Source organism: Podarcis melisellensis (assembly GCF_964234715.1).
Source record: "Podarcis melisellensis genome assembly, chromosome: 6".
NCBI classification, from domain to species: domain Eukaryota; kingdom Metazoa; phylum Chordata; class Lepidosauria; order Squamata; family Lacertidae; genus Podarcis; species Podarcis melisellensis.
This window is the reverse complement of record NC_138538.1, coordinates 60,048,441-60,068,757: the sequence shown is the minus strand read 5'-3', so window position 1 is coordinate 60,068,757 and position 20,317 is coordinate 60,048,441. Positions and strand designations below refer to the sequence as shown.

The window sequence follows — 20,317 nt, the reverse complement described above, 5'->3', positions numbered from 1 at the left end:
GGTTAAGGCACTATTGTTCTAAGAAGCGCTTATCCGTGAGCCTATTGTTTCAGATGGAATATATATACAACATGAGAAAAATCTTGTTTGCTGAAGTCTTCTGTAACTTCAAAACTTGCATACTTAGATGCCAAAAGATCAAAAGATGTTTGTCCCATAAAAGATATTAACTGGTTTAATTTCCACTGTTGCTGGCAAGAAGCCAGTTCACATACTATATGAAAAGGTGTGTGAAAATCCCAAAGGAGGTGGACCTAGATATGGGCACTGTTCATGCTCAAAAGCATTGTCATATTTATTACACCTTCCAAGAATGAACCCCAGTACTGTACTGTATTCCAGACAATTGACTTCTGGATCACAATAGAGCTCTGTTTGCTGCAATTAAAGTCTGCAGTCACGGTCACTGTTTGAAGTATTCCGAACCTTTGCATGCAAATTACAGCCTCTAGATAGAAATTATCTCCAGAATGCACTTTGAAAACGAGCAGGAAGAAAGGGCAGCAATGCGGTTCAAACCCCCTTAGGCGCAGAAACCACTGGATGACCTTGGCTCGGTCACCGTCTCTCAGCCTGCCCTACATCACAAGGTTGTTGTTGGAACAGGGTTAAAAATGCGAGGAATGAAGAGGCGACCCTGAAGTCCTTGGGGTGAAGAAGGGCGGGCTAGAAATGCTAGAGAGAAAAGGAAAGGTCAGAGGGAACGATCTGCGAAGCCCGCCCCGCCCCAATAACTCTGCCCTAACTACCTTTGCTCTCTCGGCTTTTCGCGGGGCTCACTTCGAAATAAGCACACGTAAGCCCAACGGCCGCGAAGGAGATGCGTGCACACATATAGGACACTCGAATGCTTCCTTTTAACGCGATCACGAGAGGTGGCTCTCTGTGCGCGCCAGCCCAAGCAGCGCAGGGGAGGGGGCAGCGTCTCTCTCTCTCTCTCTTTTGCAACGCCAGAGCATTGTGGGCAGATTTTCCCCTGCAGCGAGCAAGGAGGCTCATAAACTCTGCAAAGAAGCCCCGCTTGCTTCTCCAGCACCTCGCCGGACTCCAGAGAGCGCTGTGCAGCCGGCCCAGGGAGGGGAGCTGCAGGAGCAGCAGCCGCCCCAACCCCGGCCGGCGCAGGAGGGCAAAGGAGCCCCGGGCGGACACCTCCTCGGCGCGGCCGGGGGGCTCACTCCGGCCAGCTGCAGTCCCAGCCACGGGGCCCAGGTAAAGGAAACTTGCCTCCTTCTTTGTGCGCCTTCGCTTCCGCGCCGGCAGAGCTCAAGGTCTGGGCTGCCGCTGCCGCTGCTGCCTCCCCATTGCAAAGGACCAATGGGACTTAAAAAAAAAAAATTGCTCCCAGGGCTCGATCGCCAAGAGATCGGGATCTTCCGATCTTAGAACAGGCTGGCCAGAAATAAGGATGGAGGAGAGAGAGCAAGAGGCTCAAAGTGGGTGTGGGTGCGGCGAAGAAATTTGGGGGAGAGTCGATGGTGGCGGGACTGAAGCTGCGCAGCGCGAGAACGCAGCTTCGAGTCGGTTTAGCCGGAGGAAATGCGAACTGAGGCTCTATTATATTATATTATTATTATTATAATAATAATTATCATCATCATCATGAATGGTGATGATAAGGACTCTTTTTCCTTGGGCAGTTTGCTGCTTCCCAAAGTGCTCGCTTCCTGGCATGAAGCGGCTGCCCCCTACAGGATCATGCTCAAAGGGAAGAAATGTAATCTGTCCCTGCCGTGTTGAATACCAAGGACAGGAAAAGCCCGGCGCTCTAAGAGAAGCGCAGCTCAGCGCCACTGATGGGTCCTCCTTGTCACTTGCTGAGTTCAGCAGATCTCCCGTTCTCGGTGCCTTTCTTTTTTACCTTGCTCAGCTCGTTTGTCTGCTGGTGCGATTCGGGTTCTCCTCCCGATCTGTTTAAACAGGGTGGGGACTCAGACCTCAGATGCATGAAAGGAGAAAGATAGAAAGAGTGCTCCTGAGCAAGCACAGAGTGCTTTCTCCACAGCAAGTCACCCCACCCATTTAACTTCTGCATCTTTAAAGTGTCTGGTTGTGGGGAGAGGCGCAGGTTCTGTTGTATTTAGAATACCAGTGATTTTGTGCTGGGAAGGCTCCAGAAGAGTATCTGATTTAAATAATTTCTAGAGTCGGGGCTACATCACATGTCCTAATTTTTGACATAGAATCATAGACATGTCAGAAACAACCTCACAATCCCCTTCCCTTGATGTAATTGTTGTTTTATTTGAATTGAAAGCACAGGTATTGTGTGATTGGACTCGTTTGTGGATAGCAAACTCTTACAACTATTGATGGTCAGACACGCCTCCTCAGTTCATCCCTCCTGATAGCATCCTGGCATTTATTTATGTGAACGTATAGATTACCTGTTCCAGGGGCAGAGAGCGACTTACATACCTGATACTTCATACAAAGAACAGACAGGTGCCAAGGGATTCACAATTCCCTTCCGGTTCTCTTTTTAACTCCTTTGTCCAAAACCAAGGGGTTTCTTTTCCCAGCCTAATGTATTCTGCAGATGTGCAGAGGGATGGCAAGTTTCCTCTTAGTATTACGGCTGTTTCGCGGAAGCCTGATTCCTCTTTTACTAATTTATTTATTGTTGAAACAAGAGATGTGCGCTCCTGCACTGGTGAGGCAAGGGAAGCACACGTTTCCTTTTAAAGAATGACATACGGAAGGAAAACAAAAAAAGATGTTCTTAAATAGCTAGCTATTGCTGCAGGAGAAGGAAAAACTTCCTTGAGTTTCCAGATTTTTTACCTTTTAAAGCAAGGGTGGCTAAACTCAGGCCTGAGGGCTGAATATGGTCCTGCAAGCCGCTCTGTCCAGCTTGAGGGCCTGTTTCGAGATAAAAGTAGATGGAACACTGGATGTGACTCTTATCTTTCTGCCATAGGCTGCATTCCAGCTATGTGAAATTCAGGTATTTCTATACTCGCACCCGTACACATCTCTCCCAAGCAATAGGCATATGCGCAGTTCAGGGACGCATCCCAGCCAGGCAAAAGCACTCGAAGAGTGTTTATTGTAGGGCTGGTAAGCACCTGGCCTGTGGAGACTGTATGAGGCCTGACAGGAGACACGGCCTGGGAAGATTCCTGAGGGCTACAGCGATAGGTCTGGTGGGCCACATTGGCCTCTGGGCATGAGGTTCCCCACCCTTGATTGAGTGCTGTTGTTCCAAACTGTCCAGGCACCCACTAGTCGGCGCAGGACTTGGGATTCTTGGCTTGGTTACTACTAAGGGTGTTATTCCAAAGATGGCCGCGCTGCACAGTCCGAACATAGATCAGGTTACCAGCAGTGTTTTGAAACTCCCATTGTTCTAGGAGCATTTTGCGACAGGGAATTTCATTAACGCGAGCAGTTTCTGAGCTCTGGGCGCAGTACTGTGCTTAAGATTTCAGAATAAAACTGCAGAGTGGAAGGAAAGGAGGGCCTTTTTCTGCCTCCCCGCTTCCAGCTACTCTCCAAAGACTGGAGAAGAGACCCTCCTAAGAATATTAGGGGGGTGGGCAGGGAAAGGACTAGACCATGTGAAAAATGAACATAGTATTTTAGTTGCAGTCCATTGATTTTCAGCTTTGTATTCTTGTTATATAAAAAAAGTGCGCCTAGATATTCTGTTGTTGCGCCCATAACCTAGATTTAAGGTGCCATTTAGCTTTCATAGCTCAGTTTCTTAAACTGATTACAAGGTGTGCAAATCAGGCACTAAAATCAGAGTTCTAAGTTACAAAGATTGGTATAAATTACGAAGACACCACCCCAGCACTTGGCATGCCCCCTGAGCTCTGCTTTTGGAGAGTGGGGTAGGCACAGCCATTTATGTGTTTTACATACTGAGGCATGGGATCGGGCCAGCAAGTGGGCACTTCTGTCAGGAGGCTGGGTCCACTTGCGCTGGCGCAACCAGTGGTGCATTCTTGGAGATGGGAGCAGTTGACAGCTCAGTTGACAGCCTATCCACTCTAGGCTCAGGTGCTCCCCTGGGGGTGGGAAGTGCTTCACTGGCTGCAAGTGGAGCTGAGGCCTAGTTAGGCGGCTCTCCCTCAATGCTTGGGGGGGGGGGTGCTTTCTCTGAACAAATACCTCTCCGCAATATGGGTCAGCACCTCCCAGACTACTGGGTCCCTCCCCAGAATAAGGTTCCACTCTTCCCATTCCTTCTCTGAAGTCAAGAAGTCTGCACAGGACTCAAAACGGCTTCATAAAAATATAGTTGGCAAATAATCTGTAGTCTGAAACCTAAATCCATGCTTATGAATAGAGAGTACTTGTCTCGCTGCCGTTCATTGCTATATTGCAGCGTTTAGAAGTGGAATGACTGTACCATTCCCCCCTCCTTTCTCTTGTTTGTGAGAGAAGTAGTTTGGTTAGATTGCATAGAGACTTGTTTGTACAAGTGAGCCTGGGTGGGTGTGAACAAACTGAGGAGAGCAGAACTGAAGCACACGAAGTCCGAATTGGGTCACTACATTCTGTAGAGTTCAGAGTTGAGAAATTCAGATTCCTACGAAAGGTTTACCTCCCTCACTCTTGGGCCTATGAGAGCCTGCTCAGCCAAAATATTTAGGTGCGGTTATCTGCCAAATGAGGAAATAAACAATTTACTTCAAAGCATTGTGTAGGACCAACGTAATTCTGGGGAATTAAGAAATTTCTCAGAATTAAGAGATTAAGAGTATGCTAGCAAATCAATATTTTCATCTTCTTCACTGCCTTGTTTTCATATTCTCCCTGGTACAGTGTTCCCCCTGATACAATTCTAGGCACTCAAGGTGGCGTACCTGGTTCTCCCCCTCTGCAATTAACTCCCCACAACAACCCTGTGAGGGAGGTCAGTTGAGAGGCAATGATGGCCCAAGGTCATCAAATGAGCTTCATGGCTGAGTGGGGATTTGAACCCTGGTCTTCCAGGCCTTGTCTGACACTTTAACCACTACACCACACAGGCTCTGTCATGTGTCATATAACATTACTATAAACACATCAGAACGAATGTTCAGTGAGGATTGTCATTAGGAAGTGACCTTTGCTGATACTTGGTGCAGGCTGGGTTTTGTCTTTTAACCTTTATCTCTTGGTGATGTCTGTTCGACACCATTTTGGTTAGAAGACAAGGAAATGTCGGCTGGTGAGTCGAATACCGATAAAGAATAAGCAAAGCGCAGCCTCCTTAAGTGGCAGTCTCCACTTGGCAGAGCAGGATATATGTGGCTCCCATCCCAAACCAATTGGGCCATTAATCATCATGAAACATGTAGGGCGAGCTAAAGACTAGGCACTTAATTCTGGTCACAAATTACTGTAGTCTAAAACCTGTGATAGCACCGGCTCAAATGGAGGCACCTTAGCATTTAAATGCTGATAGCAGAAACAGGTGTTAGATTCTCAAAACCTCTTTGCAGAGGTTATAAAAAATGCCCATGTTAAATCAGACACTCATTTCAGTTTTTAATAACTTCGCAGGTCCAGGCTGAACTGTCTGTGGAGACTTTTTTGGGTCACGCGACTCCTTAAAAAATGAACAAACACGGTTAAGGTTTGCAGGCCTGTTTCCCCACCCCCTCAAACTCCACTATTCCACATGATGAACATGCCTTTCTGCTTTTGTCTTGTTCCATGATCACAATATGGAAATTATGAAGAGAAGTCATACCCACCAAACCACTAATTTTCATAGAAAGCAGGAGCCCACTTCTGAAAAGGTGTTCACATACTGTACCTGAGGTTGATGGGGGCAGAAAACTGTCTCACAGACAGAGGGTCATTCCAGACAAGTGTTCCCCAACTTGGTGCCCACCAGATATTTGGGACTCCAGTCCCCCTCACCCCAAGTCAGCAGCCAGGATTATGGAAGCTGTAGCTAGAAACATTAGGGGGTGGGGAGCCCAAGGTCACAGAAGGCTGTGCTACCTGTTGGTCTTAACTTTGCTGAATTGTCATATGTAGGACATAGAACAATGTGCATGATGGACAGCAGAATCTTAAGTATCAACCACACAAAACAAGCTCATTGGAAACCACTCAACATTGCATATTTATTACAGTGGAACCTCAGGTTAAGTACTTAATTTGTTCTGGAGGTCTGTTCTTAACCTGAAACTGTTCTTAACCTGAAGCACCACTTTAGCTAATGGGGCCTCCCACTGCCGCCATGCCGCCACCGCATGATTTCTGTTCTCATCCTGAAGCAAAGTTCTTAACCCGAGGTAATATTTCTGGGTTAGCAGAGTCTGTAACCTGAAGCGTATGTAACCTGAAACGTATGTAACCTGAGGTACCACTGTATAGACATTGTTCTCCAGTTGTCTGCATAACATAACTTCTATTGTGCCATCAATTCACGGTGTGAACAAAACAGCATTTTTGTCTAGCTTTGTAAAAACATATTTCTCCCAGCATTTGGTGTGTTGGGAAGTGTTGACCTGTACTCAAGGCTACATATGACTAAAGAATAAGCTAGTTGGGGAGAGGCAAGGTTGCCTTTGTCTGACGTCCAAGTTCTTATCCCAGAGAAGTCAATGGGAGCTTTGTCGTTGACTTCAGTGGGTTAATGATTTACTCTTTAGAAAATGCCTTGCTTTTTCTCTTTGCCAGAACCTGTTAAAGGATGCAACATAATGAAATATAGAAATGATTCTGCAAACTATATCCTAATGGGAGATAAGTCAGGGGTTTGTTTGTTTGTTTGTACAAAACATTTAGCCACACTTCCCCCTCAGAATTTTGGAGAGGGGCATTATATGCCTGAGAATCTGCTCAGAAGACATTCAATCAAAGCAGCCCTACATATAAGGAGAAAATGGCATTTTAAGTCAAAAATGGATGGCTGTGTATAGTCATTACTGCCATCTTGTTAAATGGCTATTTAACTGCCTATGGACTCAGTAGAGGTTTTGCCAATTATTTTGAAAGTAATTGAGTTCGCATTAAGGTATTCCAAGTTAATTACACAGCAGCCGGCTTTGTTTATCCAAGTCTCATAAGGTCCATAGACAAACAACAACAATGATTTAGAAATTTAAGGAGTGCCCTGTGATAAATATAGCTTACCACCAGGGGCTGATTTTTTAAAATCACTGGCTCGTCATGTTTAATAGTGTAGTCGCTAGTTGCAACTGAGGAGTCTCATGGTGCAAGTTGCACATGTTGCAAATGTGTGGGTTGAATAGGAGTATGGAAGTAAGCACACAGGCAGTAGCCAATCACAGCAACACCAGTTCCATTCCTTGGAAATCTCTTCCATTGTTTGCTTCCCAGTGCTTCTCACTATCAGTGTCCCATCTTGCACATGGCTGTGACAGATGTTTCATGACTAATTTCCAAACAGTTCAGTACTCAAAACGGTACCCGCAGCAAAGGATTTGCCTTCTCATAGCCGTGTGAAAGCATCTTGCAGGAGCTGTCTAGTAACTGTAAGGAGGTTTATTTCTAAACCTTTACTTCTCTGGTATATCAGTAGGGGCCATAGGAGGGAGATTTCTCAAGTCACCTTTGCTCTAGGGTCCAGCTCAGCTGTTGCGCTGAGTCCAAGGAACTTAAGAACAGTATTAGTCAAGGAGAGTGAGCCTTCTAACACAGAACTTTGTATGGAATAATTGCTCACAGATTATCTGATTTATTTAATTTTGTCTAATCTCCTTATAATGGCAGAAACTAAAGGGCATCTTTGCCCAAGGAAATTTATTTCATGGGTTAATAAAGCACGAAGTCCATGCAGTGCATGGAGTCTCCTGGAGGAGTCTCAAATTCAGGAACGCTTCCATGCCTCCAAGAGTTTTGTTAGTCTAGAGTTTAACTGGAACATTAGAGGTGGTGTATTTAACCTTACGTGGCAAAAGAAAGGAATAATTTGTGGTGTATGCTCTGTATAAAAATACTCTCAAGTTGAAACACTGGTGAAATTATGATGGGCAGAAGCTTTAACTAATGTGCCTAAAGTCTCTGAAATGCTGTGTTTGTTTTACAATATCATTTGAGTGGTATTCAAACTAACTTTTATACAGAGTAGACCTGTTAAAATTAATGCCCCTGGCTTAGTCATGCTCATTTAATTTCAGTGGGTCTGCTGCGAGTAAACCCTAGCTGAATAACACCCTATGTGTTTTCATATTTATGAAACTAGTTAGTTTGATTAGTTTAAAGTGCAGTATATACATAAAATTAAAGTGCAGTATATACATCTAATAGATAGATAAATAACCCCCTCCCAACCCCCAACCCCCCAATGTCCCATTGAACAGGTGAGTTTTAATTTTGGATAAGTATACATAAGATTACTCAGTAAATCTATAAATAAGTTTTTAAAAACCAAATCCATCTCTCATGTTAGCTTATTGTAGGGGTGGGGAACTCTAGGCCTGGGGGCAAAATCCAGCCCTCCTGACTCTGCCCAAGCCGTCCCTCTGCCCCAGGCCATATCCCTCACTGCTCCTGATACATGCCCTTAATTGTGGGGTTGTTGTTTTTCCCCAGGCTTGAATATATCTTACCTGTAATAATGCCACAGGCACTGCTTTCCCTGCTTTTGACCACACCTACCACTAGAAGATTGTCCATCAGGGAATGCAGACCTCGAGCTGGAAAAGTTCCCTATCCCTAGCTTAAATGGACAAATAAAGCTTTCATAACGCTGATTGCAAATTTTCAACTCGAGAGAGACAGATTAATTCCTGTGGAGAAAATGCCAAGCAACAGCTCATATCTCTTAGTAAATACTTTCTTTTGATGGGAGACAAGATAGTAGCTATCACAGCATTCAAAATCAGAAGTCATTTAAACAGAAAAAGGAAAATATGATCTCTTTGCAAATTTCAGTTGCGGGCTGACTGACCTCTACATTGTTTGTACACTTCTTCACCTCTCAGGATTTAATTAAAACTTTCCTACATGGATAACAAGTTTAAGAAAAAGGACCAGCACTGTGAAGTTGAATCCAAATGCCCCAGAGGAGGTTGTTCTGCACCAAAGGATTTGCTTCATATTCCTGAATACCTGATACTGCCTTTAGAAAACAGCTCTTACATTATTAGTGATCCTCCCAGCAGTGTCACGGTTCCATTTGACTGAAACAGATCTGATTTTAAAAGCAAAGTATGTGCAAAGTTCTGTCAAAACACCTGAGAGGTTTGAGTTTATCATTACAGCTGGTAGATATATTCCTTTTTACAGTCAGATCCTGGCAGGCATAGGATTGGTGTGTGTGTGTGTGTGTGTGTGTGTGTGTGTGTGTGTGTGTGTGTGTAAAGGCTTCCAACTGTTAAGAAGATGAGATATCCCCTCACTCCAATGCTGACAGCCTTCCTCTTTGAAAGGATTGCAACAGCTATCAGTCAGGCAAGCAGTTTTGCACAGCAGAGATGAGAGACTGTTATGTGTGTTTTGTCATTGGTCTTGTAAGCTGCTTACAAACCACCATGGCAATGAAGCAGTATATAAATAAAAAGCCCCAGCCTCCAGTTCTGTATCCTAAAGGCTTTGGAGAACCTTTCTCTGCCTGGCACCAGAACAGTATTTGACCAGTAAAATGCTGCTGTATGGAAGGGGGTGGGCAGGACTTGAAATGTAGGATTCTAAAATGGCAGATGGTGCAGAGTGGCCCAGCTCTCTCCCACATGCTTGGGAGGAAATGATGCTTCACTGCAGGTCTTGGTTTGAACAACAGCTGCTCAAACGAGAGAGGGTGGTTGGGCTAACTGACAACATATGGTTTCTGGATGCAGTGGGATATCTAGGTCTTGCATTGTGTTATTTACTGAGAATGTTGGCCTAGGTTCTCAACCCTGATGGGTGAGTGTGAGTGGCTTTACTGTAATTTCCCAGACTTTTGTTCCCAGACTTCATGTAAACCCAGGATTGTGATGCGGCACTACAGATCATCCAATGGAGACTTCATGATGACATTCTTACATTTTTATTATACAGAGAGAAAATATTTTCATTTAAATGTTTTAAATCTTTTATTTTGTTGTGTTTCTGCACATATTATTGGATAGCACACAAAAGGGTGATTAATCAAATGCCAATGCAGAATTTCAGCCTGGGCTGCTCCTCCATCATTCAGCCAATGGAAACACGAAAGCATCTCACACAGCTGTCTCCCCATGTAGTGTACAGCAGCGTCCCTGGGAAAAAGTACTTGCTATTTCCACAGGGCATGGGAAATTACTATCTGAATGCTGTGCTGTCATTGCCCCCCCTCGAAATTCTAGGTGCATGTACACATTACAGTGAATAGTCTGGTATTCTGTGAATTTTCTATAGCTGTGAATATGCAGCATCTGTAGAGGTTTATCAAGTAAACTAGTTATTGTTGGCCAGTGCAGTCAGTTGAACCTATTCCTTTAAGGTACTGGAACCAAAAAGCATTCAGTTTTCTATCCAGGCCCATATGTAAATCATAAAATGGTATATTCTAATATTCAACCCTTTGCTGTATAATAAGTAGTTTAGTTGAGCAAAATATAGCATGATGAGAGTAAGGGAGGGAATCATTAATTCCCCCCAAATGTTAAGGTCAATTAATAATAATAATAATAATAATAATAATAATAATAATAATAATTTATTATTTATACCCCACCCATCTGGCTGGGCCTCCCCAGCCACTCTGGGCGGCTTCCATAGAAACCAAAAATACACTAAAATATCACACGTTAAAAACTTCCCTGAACAGGGCTGCCTTAAGATGTCTTCTGAATGTCAGGGCCAGCAATTTTAGATTTCTGTAAAGCCTAAACTAGCTCTCAACACTTTGCTTCTTTGCCTGAAATCCCATCTTTAGTGTGTGCATTTTTCATGCATCGTGTATCATTTGAGTCCTTTCCTGCATAACTAATTCTTCTCCCTGTTCTTCACTTGACAGATTGAAAACTCATTATGTACGCATCTGTATATCCAAACAGATTTCAAAAGTATGTACCGCATATATTCCCCCAGAGTCTGCATTTACATTTGATTGGTGGCTTTTGCTGACGATTCTGCTTCACTGCTCTGTGCTCATCTGGACCACCTACCCAGACGAGCTCTTTGGAGAGCCTTTAAACAGGAGATGCTAGATCACACATGGGTAGCTGGCAAAGGAGGATGAGGGCGTAAATGCTATTTCATGACAGAAGGCATGGTTAGCATAAAGGAGACCATGGGGTCCTTCCACTGCCAGCTTACTAGTTGATGCCCACAAGGAAGGAGTTCTTAATTAGCTCCTGTTGAGATGCCACAATCCTGTTCCTGAAGGGAATTTGTTGATTCAGCATCTTAATCCTGCATGGGATGGGTGTACCTGACCCAGCCTAAAGCTTAGTCGGCCATTTAGGTCAGATTAGGATTGCTAAATTTAGTTTTAAACGTCAAGTGTTTTGGCAGCTGGCTTTCTATTTGTTTGTGTGGGTTTGGGTTTTTTTACTTAAGTAATTCATCTCGCAAAATAGACAATGATCAATCGGCAAATGTGCACTCACACTTGGTACTGTGTGTGTATCTCCTTGCAGAATTCACAGTAGGGAAAGAAGATCAAGGAATCATGGATGGACTAGGCGAGAGGTCAGATTAAAGTGGGTAAGGGCTGAGGTAGCTGTGTTTCCAGGCGCCTCAGATTTCTTTCTAGAGCCTGTCCAGCTATAACATTCCTCTTGTAGGATCCCTGAACCTCCGCTCCTGTAGCCAGATGGACTACATTAAATCAACAATACATTTCAATACATCTAGAATTTCAATCCAAAATGACAATATGCCTAGAGGGAGCCATTCCCCTTGTTGCTTTCGTTTGTACTACTACAAAGCAACTTTGAGGGCTCAAATTTTAATCGGAGCAGCGGCACCAAAGGAGGAGGTGCTTATTTCTCCTCTTCCTGCCCCCACGACCTTTTCGTGATCCAAAAGAGGTGTACTTTTAAAATAAGTAGGACATGACTGGATAACCAAATCGGAACGTTGTGGGTTCAGTTTCACCTCGAAAGCCTTTTGACAGAACTCTGGCACGCCTCCTGTTGCAATATTCTCTCAGGTCACAATCGAAGCATTATCTAGACCTTGGCGAGTTTTATTAGCTATTATGAAATCTTTCCCCTTTTAATGAGATCTCCCCCACCGACCCCAACAATAAGCCTCAAAAACTGACTTGAGTGTGCTTTGCAGCTTGGAAGCAGTGTGGTGACACTTTGACGTTGTTTGTTCAGTTTCCTCACACAAAGCACCATTGCCAATAGTCAGGTCTTTCGTCCAACTTGGGTCTCAGATAAGACATGTTCATGTTTTCCTTGATTTTGTTAATCTAGCCTGTTTTGTGGTTTGGCAGAGCCCACTCTTGCTCAGGGGCAGCAGTGTGGCACAGTACAGTACCTCTTTCTCCCTACTACCTCTCACTGCTGTAAGCTACAGCTGCCATCACTGGAGGATGGTCCAGCAGAGTGAATGGGGACACTGCCCCACCAACCTCAGCCAACTCTCCTGCCTGCCTGCCTGCCTGCCTGCCTGCCTGCCTCATTGCTTACAACTAGTCAAGGGGTGGCTAATGAACAACTAGTCAGCAGGGTTTTAAGTGGGTCTCCTTAAACCCCAGGATCACTCTGGAAAGGGCTTTCCTCCCACTTCTGCCTGCTCTTACAGATGCTACTCATTGAACTGCAGCTGAGGTATAAAATCAATTGTGCTGAATGCTCAGTAATGACAACAGATGCATTGCTGATTTTTCTGGTCCTTCTGCACAGATCCAATGTCTTCACTGGTTCTCTGTAGACTGATGGTATAACAAGGAAGATATGAAGCCTCAGCCAAAATAACCTCTTCCGAATGCTGTTATTATTTAGCATCTCTACTAGGTATGGTGCCTTCCAGGTACTGTTATAGACTACAGCTTCCCCCAGCCCTGTGCTTGGCCATGCTGGCTGGGGCTGTTGAAAGCTGAAACTAGCAACGTATGGTGGTCAGTGCATTGAATAAACTCTTGGGCTCCCAATTCACTTCTACACAAACAACCATCTTTGTTGTGGCATCCGTTAACACTCAGAATCGCCCAGGATGTTGTAGCATAAGACAATCAAAGCTGTTTCACTTTGCTTTCCATTCACCCTATTTAAAAAAACAACCCCCAAAAGTGTAGTCAGTGTGACTTTAAAATGCAAATGTGCTTGTTACTTTTATTTAGTAGCATGAACAAACTTGATTTTGTTTGTTTGGCATCAGGGAGTTTGGCAGTTGGGTATGTGAGAAACAGAGTTTGGGGGTGATCATGAGAGAGATAGATACTGTGATTGTATTCATGTGTTGGAGATCAGAGCCCATCTCTGCCAGTGAACTTGGGTTCTGGGACAAGTTATTTTAGCTTCACCACTTTACCTCCTGTGAAATGGGTTTCTGTTGCTTTGAAGGGATAGTTTTGCGTGTTCCTTTCTGCCTTGTGCTCAGGTTCTGGGGCAAGTTGTCTTTTGCCATCACAAGTTTGCTTCCTGTGAAATGGTTTTCTGAACAAGCAGATACTTGTGGCTTCAGAAAGCGGCTTTGTGTATTGGGGATCAGTGCCCCACCCTCACGCCCATTGCCTTGTGCTCAGGTTCTGGAGCCTGTCTTATCTCCAATTTGCCTCCTATGGGTTGGTTTTTTGTTGGAGCAGAAAGCTGTCACTTAAGATGCATGGTTTGATATTTGGGGCTGAAAGCCAACCTCTGCGTTGTACAAAGGCTGAGATCACTTGTCCCCATCTAATCCAGAGAACTGTCTTGTCTGTAGCATTGGCTAGTAGAGATAGCAGGGAAATTTGTTCAGGTAACCTACCCAGTTTGCAATTCCCAAATAAAATACAGTAAGTCCGCAACTTATGCACATTTAACGTGTGCACATTCAATTTATGCTCTTGGTAAAAAGTAAAAAATAAAAAGGGCGTGGAAAGGGGGTGGCCTCTGGGGGGGGGGTCTTTGGCAATCCCACCCACCATTGAACCCAATGTGTCTTGGCTTTAGGCAAGATCCCCAGAACGTAACCCCCATGTAAGTGGTGGGCTTACTGTACACAGTGAAACACACCTATCCTTCAAAATTTCTAGTTTTCTGATTTTTTGCAGTCCAGTTGTCCAACCCAACATGCATCCCCCCCAAAAGGCATATGTTAAAGAAAAGGGCGCACAAAAATGCTTATTTTAGTGAAAATAATGTCCCAAAATTGGGGGGAAGCTGATTGGAAACAAAATGTATATTTTAGGCAAAATTGCAGAGTAATGCTAGGTGAAATGCATAGGAAAATGCACGTGAATTTTCATACAGTATTTTAAAGAAGATTGCAAACTAAGGTGGAAACGGGGAGAACCAAACTGAAGGTTGGAGGGCGGGGGAGAGAAACAGATAGAAACAAAAACGAAAACCAATTTATCTGTGCCTTTGAAAAGGTTAAAAGCAACCAGCCATGACTGAAAACTGTACTGGAACCCCTTTCCCTCCCAGTTTTTTGTTTTGTTTTGTTTTGTTTGTTTTTTTGAAAGGTGCATTTAGTTCCTTCAAAGAGAGGAGCTGTATAGCAGGACCAGGTGGAGAAGGCAGTGATGATCATTTGCCTCACAAGTTGCGTTTTCTTTCTCTCACACGAGGTCTTCTAATAACATCTGTGAGAGGAGAAGGGTCCCAGTCCCAGCAGTGGCGAACACACTGTATTGCTTTCCCAAGGCATCAATGGCTACTAGCCACGATGGCTATATACTACCTCTAAATACTAGTTTCTGGGGATCACAAGCAAGAGAGAGCTCATAGCCATCTGCTTCACTGCTGTGAGAACAGAATGCTGGACTAGATGGACCTTTGACTTGATCCGTAGGAACGAAGGAAACTGCCTTATACGTAGTGAGTCCATTGGCCCATCTAGCTCAGTACTGTCTACACCAACTGGCAGCAGCTTTCCAGGCTTCAAGTAAGGGACATTCCCTGCCTTACCAGGAGATGCTGGGGATAGGACCTGGGGCCTTCTGAGTGCACAACCTATCTTGCAACAATAATCTACAGTCGTGCCTTGGTACTCAGACATTTTGGCTCCCAAACACTGCAAACCCGGAAGTGAGTGTTCCAGTTTGCAAACCTTTTTTGGAAGCCAAACATCCAATGCGGCTTCCAATTGAGTGCAGGAAGCTCCTGCAGCCAATCGGAAGCCACGCCTTGGTTTTCGAACAGTTCCAGAAGTCAAACGGACTCCCGGAACGGATCATTTTGACAACCAAGGTACCACTGTATTGTCCTTCTTCCACTGAGCTATAGCCTTTTCCAGCAGGGCTGCTTTTACTTTCCTATGTCATTACTTAGCATTTTTCCCTGCCTGCTCTCGTGTACCTTTTGACAGCAGAATATTAGGCAGAAGCCTAGCAGGTGAAACAGTTCCATGCTGGGAAAAGCTCCTGTTGAATGCCTGCCATGCAGCTGTTAAAACAAACCTTTCTACCTACCTAAGACCTACAGCTACAAGGCAGATCAATGTGGCATCTATCATTGTTCTTAATTCAGAAAATAAAACTTGCCCTTTTAGCAGTATTTGCAGACTACAAGTAAATCAGACATTAAGTTGAACATTTAATTAAGGCTGCAATCCATAACTTTTTATTAGAATATAAAACTTACTGAAATCCACAGTGTCTGAATTCTGAGGGAATATTAATGCACAATATAATCATGTTTCTGTTTGGGAAGGTTTGTGATATGAGGTAGAACCAGGCTTTGCTTGTCTTACCCAAAATAATTTTTATGTTTCTGCCACTGTTAATTATTGGCAGCCTTTTAAATAATCCTTTCCAAAAAAATAAGATAATTCTTTCACAACTTGGTTCAGGCATTTCCTCTTGGGAGTTAATCAGATGTTTTGTTTCTCTTGGAGCTTCAAAAATAAGACAATCCTTCTTTGGAGAGTATATGAAGATTCTTGCAAATGCCATGTTTTTACCATGCCTGAACACGACTTCTATTTGCATCCTTCTTTGTTATCACAGTAAAGGTTGTATTTGCTTTTCAAGCAAGGTCATTAGTCAGCTGACCAACTCTTTAGCAGCTGGAGTGACTACATGTTTTGCCAGTGTAACTCTGGACTTTTCAGGAGTGTTTGGAGCGCTTCCTAGAAAGAGAAGGCTCGTCTGGGTTTCTTTTCTTCCTTTTGATTTGGCAGCTGGGAGGATATGAAGGTAACCTGGCCAAATACTTCTGTTAACTGCCAGTTTGAACTCCAATAATGAAATGCCGAGTTAAATTGCTGCAATGCAGTTGCAAATGATAGGCAGTATCAGAAAGCTGTTGCAATAGCTCTTAATAAGAATGCATTAACTTGTCATCCCACTGGGGAGAAATGATCTTGGTTTCAAAATACTGTTTTTAAATGCTTCTAAATGATCAAAGGGTCCTTCCTTGCAGTGAATGCCACAGGCATTGATCTTAGTGACTCTGTGCCTTGTCAGTTCGGAAGTGGCAAACCATTGCTGCCAGCTCAGTGGAACTTAATCCTACATGTGCATAGGTGAGAGTTAGTAACAATGAATAATACAGTGCTTACTTCTGAGTAAACATGCACAGGATTCCACTGTAGTTTGACATGGTGTTGAATGTTTTGGATCTTTAGATTCAGTTTACCTGTTGTTCTTCAGTTGACGCAAATATAAAGCAAACTACAGCTGTCTCTGTAAACCATGTCCTTGTGAATGAGAAACAAAGGCAAATAAAGAAAGCTTGCTTGATGTTGACAATTTCCACATCTAATTGATACACATATTCTACATCTTTGTTATATCATTTTCTGTATATATAATTATTTTATAGAACATATTTTCAAATGGATACGTCCACTAAAATTAAAGATGTAACTTGTGCTTACACAATGATTGTCTAGAGTTTAAACTGAAGGTTTCCTGATACTGTTCTACTGACACACTGTTCAGATGTACATGATTTATGGAACCTAGCAGTACTGCTGAAAACATGGCTACTAAGCAGAGACAACACCACAGAAGCTTTTCTAAATCTTTTGAATAATCGTTGACAAGCATGGGGGTAGTTTTATGGCAAAAGTCAGGTAGCCACAGTGTTGTACTGACATGGGTATGTGTGCTTTGTTAGCAGAAAAACAATAATGTAAGCAGTAATGGTCATGTCTAAGGACTGATTCATATGTTGTTGTTGTTGCTTGCTTGCTTGCTTATTTCCCCCTAACCTTGTAGCCTTCTCCAACCTTCAGATCTTCTGGACTACAGTTCCCATCAGTGCCAGCCAGCACGACTGATGGGAATTGTAATCCAAAACATTGGGCAGGCATCAAGTTAGCAAAGGCTGAATTATGATTTACTGTGATGTGTGAACTGTTTTTTTTAATCCAGACCTATCTATTAACATGTACAAAAAAGGGGCTAGTTATTCTCCAAAACTACCTACATCAGCTTTCATATTAGCTAATACATATCCATGGGTGTTCATCTATAAATGGGAATTGGAAATATCTGTCAGTTTGCTGCCCTTTAGGGGTGTCTATAATCAGCTACTTGAGGTAGAACCCTAGGGAAGGACCCTGGCAATATCTTGTCATGTCTATACAGTAATTAGTTTCTCTTCCAGCCCCCCCCCCCAACTTGCTTTTTAAACTAGGAAAGCTGTAGGACACAGCACATTAATTATAGGCCATGTCCCAGAGTAATCAATGCTTCCAACAGTAATAAGATGAGTGATTACTTATCACCTCAACTTCTACTCAACATGCATCTCCTCAGCGTTTCTTCCTCTCCTCCATCTTCCCCTCCCTTTACCTCCCCAATTTCTTTCTGAATTTCCTTTGGTATTGTGTGTTGTTGCTTAGCAGTGAAAAATGATCTGATACTGATACGCCCGTGTCTTCAGAGCAGGAACTGTTACAGTTAGAAGAGAAAACATTGATTTAAAAGATGCCTGGAAGTGCTTACTGGATAAGGACTCAAAGGATAATAATTTCACTCCATGCAGACGGAAACTGACTTAATAGCTCTGTGTTTAAAAATAGATTATTCTGGTGAAGTGAGCAGTTTGTACATAAAGAAGTAATCGAAAGGAAGTGTGATGCTTAGGTCTTGAAATAACTATAATTGTATTGTTTAACAGTTTCCACCCCCTCCTCTTTTTTTAAAGGTGGACTACATGTCTTCAGATGATGTTTCACTAATGGCTTGACATCTGTCGTCTGGACAGCAGTCGTCATTATGGAGAATACAGATGGTATGGATACAGAATTTAACCTTAATTGAAAGGCAAAAACTTTATACTGTTCATTTTCCTTTTAATTGCTAAACGGTTAAAGAACTCATGCTTTTTGAATTAGACTTTTAAAAATGTTCAGGCCCCAGTTTTGAATACTCACTCAATCTCTGTTCAAAATCTGTAAGTGCAAAGGGAAAACAGTTCTTGCAGGAGGGGTCTGCTTCTGGACCTTATGCCTGCAGAGAGAAGCTGATGGCCTTTCCCCCTAAAGGTAAAGGACCCCTGGATGGTTAAGTCCGTTCACAGGCGACTATGGGGTGGGGTGCTCATCTCGCTTTTCAGGCCAAGGAAGTCGGTGTTTGTCCACAGACAATTTCCAGGTCATGTGGCCAGCATGACTAAAACGCTACTGGCACACGGAGGACAATGACGAGTGCCAGAGCGCACAGAAATGCTGTTTACCTTCCTGCAGTAGCAGTACCTATTTATCTACTTGCACTGGTATGCTTTTGAACTGCTAGGCTGGCAGAAGCTGGGACAGAGCAACGGGAGCTAACCCCATCATGCGGATTCAAACTACTGACCTTCTGATCAGCAAGCCCAAGAGGCTCAGTGGTTTAGACCACCGCACCACCCCTTAAAAATAAGAGGAAGCAAGAGGAGTATTTCAGTACTTTGGGGCTGAGGGATAATTTCCCCCGTTGGAGAGAGGCCTTTGCTCAGTGGGAGAGTGCATGTTTTGCAAGCATAAGTTCCCAACTGCAATCCCAGACATTTCTGCTTATGAAGACTGAGGTAGCAGGGCTGAAAAAGACCTCTACCACAGATATCGGAGAGCTGTTGCACTTCAGAACAGGCAGAACTGGCCTACATGGTCCTGTACTCTTAAGGCCAAAACACATGCCATGTTATTCAAATCATTTGGTGCCAAGGGTCAACTTTCCTTGAACTGTGAGCAGCAATTTAAGGAGTCCCAATTCAGACCCAGACAGTGGTGGGGTCAAAGGAGAAAAAGCCATCCTTACACACCACAGTCCTGACTCGTTGCTGACTACCATGGAAGCCCAAACAATGTCAATTATGTCACATCTTGTTTGCCCCTGAATCAGTATATGGTTGCCTGAGACAAGACGTATTTGGGCCACTCCTCACTTTTTGCTCATGGGTCTTATACATACCTAAGCATGAAAAGTAAAGTGATCCTGTTGAGCAGGAGTTGCGCTTCGAGCTCCACTCAAGAAAATAGCTGCTTTTCCTGATTCCCTTCTGTCTGGTTTTGTGCAAAAGCACCAAGCTCTTAGCCTGAGAACTTGTGTGCACACAGAGGGTTTTTTATATATTTAAGGGAGATCAAGGCTGACTCCCAGGAACCAATCTGTTCAGTTTGCTCTTTTCCAGATCAACCTTGTATGCATGTCTTAAAGCATTTGACATGGTTTGAAAGCTAGTGCTGAATATATTAGTGATGCTGAGTGTAATGGTAAAGCTTTATTATACATTAGGATCATGCAGACTTTAAAGCAAATATGTTGTGTAGATTGCAAAAGCTGTCATTTACATAATTACCAAGTTGAGTGATTATTTAGCAAATTCTTGATGACTTTCGGTGGTACAATTACATGATTCAGCCCTTGAAAGCAAGATTATACATTTGCCCATGCCTCTTCAGGACTATATATCTAAGCTGACTGTACAGAGATGTCTCAGATGACAAATTGCCAGCCATGTTTCCCCGCTCTTTTTGCCTTTTGGATAGAGGCTAACTGCACAGTGATTTAGTGAAACTGCCTTGCAGTGGTGCCTGGAGCTACAGCCAGCATTTCAATAAAAAGGGGGGGGGGAGTATGCATGCTGATATAGGCTGATTTTCAGCAATACTGCAGTGGCTCTATGCTGTTGCAGCCTTAGAGACAGCTGGGAGAGGGTTTGGGGAAGTCCATAGGGACCTCACCATAGAATATTGGGCCCTCCTTATTTGGCATTCATCTGCTTCTTTCATATCCTTTATTCACAACTCCTCATCCTAATGATAGAGGGTTATGCTGATGAAACACAGCGAATGGCACTATGCATTTCCATATAGTCACCGTGATGTGCTCTGGAAGAGATGGGCACAG

The 20,317-nt window shown here is 43.6% G+C and overlaps 1 protein-coding gene across 7 annotated transcripts in view; it reads left to right on the top strand.

Moving 5' to 3' along the window:
• KANK4 (KN motif and ankyrin repeat domains 4) overlaps positions 1-20,317 on the top strand; it is a 67,317-nt gene that overhangs the window by 24,369 nt on the left and 22,631 nt on the right. For 2 of the 7 annotated variants that reach the window (XM_081915702.1, XM_081915698.1), the window contains exons 1-2: positions 1,068-1,209; positions 18,132-18,218. In XM_081915702.1, coding sequence (XP_081771828.1) covers positions 18,203-18,218 — 16 coding nt within the window. In that variant the 5' untranslated portion in view covers positions 1,068-1,209; positions 18,132-18,202. Of the gene's footprint in view, positions 1-1,065; positions 1,210-12,640; positions 12,660-16,060; positions 16,172-18,131; positions 18,219-20,317 lie in introns of those variants that run through there. The other 5 variants (XM_081915703.1, XM_081915699.1, XM_081915704.1 and 2 more) reach the window with 4 other exon arrangements.